This window comes from Etheostoma spectabile, chromosome 4 (genome assembly GCF_008692095.1).
Source record: "Etheostoma spectabile isolate EspeVRDwgs_2016 chromosome 4, UIUC_Espe_1.0, whole genome shotgun sequence".
In the NCBI taxonomy this organism is placed as follows: Eukaryota; Metazoa; Chordata; class Actinopteri; order Perciformes; family Percidae; genus Etheostoma; species Etheostoma spectabile.
This window is the reverse complement of record NC_045736.1, coordinates 37,086,289-37,088,569: the sequence shown is the minus strand read 5'-3', so window position 1 is coordinate 37,088,569 and position 2,281 is coordinate 37,086,289. Positions and strand designations below refer to the sequence as shown.

At 47.2% G+C, this 2,281-nt stretch overlaps 1 protein-coding gene across 1 annotated transcript in view; it reads right to left on the bottom strand.

Moving 5' to 3' along the window:
• The window catches only part of LOC116687343 (C-type lectin PAL), a 3,295-nt gene extending 2,379 nt beyond the window's left edge, over nucleotides 1-916 (bottom strand). The window contains exons 1-3 of the mRNA XM_032512664.1: nucleotides 754-916; nucleotides 248-357; nucleotides 29-171 (exon numbers count right to left, since the gene is read on the bottom strand). Coding sequence (XP_032368555.1) covers nucleotides 29-171; nucleotides 248-317 — 213 coding nt within the window. The 5' untranslated portion in view covers nucleotides 318-357; nucleotides 754-916. The remainder of the gene's footprint in view (nucleotides 1-28; nucleotides 172-247; nucleotides 358-753) is intronic.
• Between the last annotated feature and the right edge of the window lie 1,365 nt (nucleotides 917-2,281).

Here is a 2,281-nt window from a genome sequence, read left to right as displayed (position 1 = left end):
GTGTGTGTGTGTGTGTGTGTGTTATTACGTCTGCCGCAAAAAAGCCCAAATGCTCAGTATTGAAGAACGCCTTCACACAGTAGTTGTCACCCATCTGGAGCCAGTCGCCACGGTTGGTGTTTTTACACGGTTTGGCCGGATATTTGGTCCTACACATTTCTGAAGGATCCCCTGTGTCACAAAAAGAAGACATATTGTGTTCCTGTTGTCTGTGTAGACTGATTATCTAGTGACTGTGTGTTCTTACAGGCTGCGGAGTCCGACGTGAACATCAGCACCACCAGAAGAAGGACGGCTGTAACCACAACAGGACGCATGGTTCAGGGCTCTCACAGCACTCTGCAACTGGAATGTAATCTAATAACACACAGGAAAATTATATGTACAGTATGTATGTGTATACAGTATACTGAACCAGGATAAAACTGAAGTGGTTATAGCTCTGAAGGCTAAGAGAGACCAACTGGAAATTAGTTTCACCGGGAACTTACTCCACCTTACTCTACACTAAATTCTGCCATTTTTTACGAACAATGATTGACAGATGTGATTATGAATTGATTTGGAACCAGGAATCCCCCTCATGTCCTCTGAAGTCTTTAAGTTGATTCAAAGTGCAGGTGTCTTTTAGTTTTTATGCCTGATGAAGATCTGAGTGCAGCTCAAAGTGTTGAGACCTTTAAACGGAAATTTGAAACCTTTAAACGTCCTTTTGCTGTTCTATTGAAACACAGAGAGACAAACGGGACTCACCTCAGGTGAAGTAGTCGATTAGTCTCGTTCCTTGTTCCTCGCCCGTCTGGATGTCAGTCGGATCTCTGCCACAATTAAATATCCGCAGATGAGGCCCTGAATACATGCGATTTGACTGATCAAACACAAAACCAAGTGTCAAACATTTAAAAAAACGTAAGTTTACACAAGTCAATAAGCCCCGGGTCAAGGTTGGGCTTAATGGTGAGACCAAACACGATGGGTTTGTTTTTCATCCACTAAAAAAGAAATTAAACTAAAGTCAAAAAGGTGAAAGTTATAAGAGAAATGCGAAAGTGGGATAAGTCCTATGAATGAAATTGTAGTGAATCTGCTGATGGTCTGGATTGCTTGATTAGTTAGACCATACATCATGTCAGTCAAGATCGGTACCCAGGCCTGGGCAATTGCGTGCCCAGATCCTCTCAATAGGAAGGGCAGAGTAGCCAGATATCACTAAGAACTGATAAAGCCTCGATACCATACCACAGTTTTTAGGGTGCATAGTAAATAACTTCCTGATAGAATGGATGGGCAAAGGCCTCTGCCTGTTAATCAACATGGGGAGACCCATCCATTTTTCCGGCCAGTCTTTTAAATGAAGTAGTGCAGTCTTATAACAGTTAATTTTAAAGCATTTTAAGCTTCCATACTCTTCGCATAGAGATAGGTGAGGAAGAGACTGAGATGGGTTTTCTAAAAAGACAGAAACTACGTCCACAAACACAACACATTCTCACTCCCATCTCGTAAAAAAGGTGCCTTTGACGTTGTTATTGACGTTAAATACCGGGAACCATCACCTCATGATGATGTTTGTGTGTCCCTGTGAACCTAAGGGTTGTGTTGTCTGGATCTTTGTGCTCCTGGTAGGATCTCCCATGACAAAGTGGTCTCAGGGGAGGGGCCAGACAGTGAATGGTTCAAAAGATCCAATGATAAAGCAAGGAAGGGTTCGAGGAACCCTGCCCTAAGGAAGCCCGGGGTCCCCGTCTGGAGCCAGGCCCAGACGGATGTCTCGTCAGCGAGCGCCTGGTGGCCGGGTTTGCCACAGTGCCCGGCCGGGCACAGCTCATAAAAACGACGTGGCACCTTTCTCTCCAGCCCATGGGCCCACCACCTGTGGGAGGAACCAATGGGGTTGGGTCTTCGACAGACCAGACCCGGGCAGCAAAGGCTGGCTCTGGGGACGTGGCATGTCACCTCTCTGTGGGGGAAGGAGCCAGAACTTGCGGGAGGTGGAGCGCTACGAGTTAGATCTGGTGGGGCTTACCTCTACGCACACTCTTGGTTCTGGAACCATACTCCTGGATAGGGGTTGGACTCTATCCTACTCTGGAGTTGCCCAGGGTGTAAGGCGCCGGACAGGTGTGGGGATACTCACATGGCCCCGGCTGAGTGCCGCTGCTTTGGAATTTACCCCGGTGGACAAGAGGGTCGCCTCCCTACGCCTGTGGGTGATGGGGTGGGGGGGAAACTCTGACTGTTGTTTGTGCATGTGCACCAAACAAGAGTTCGGAGTATTCTG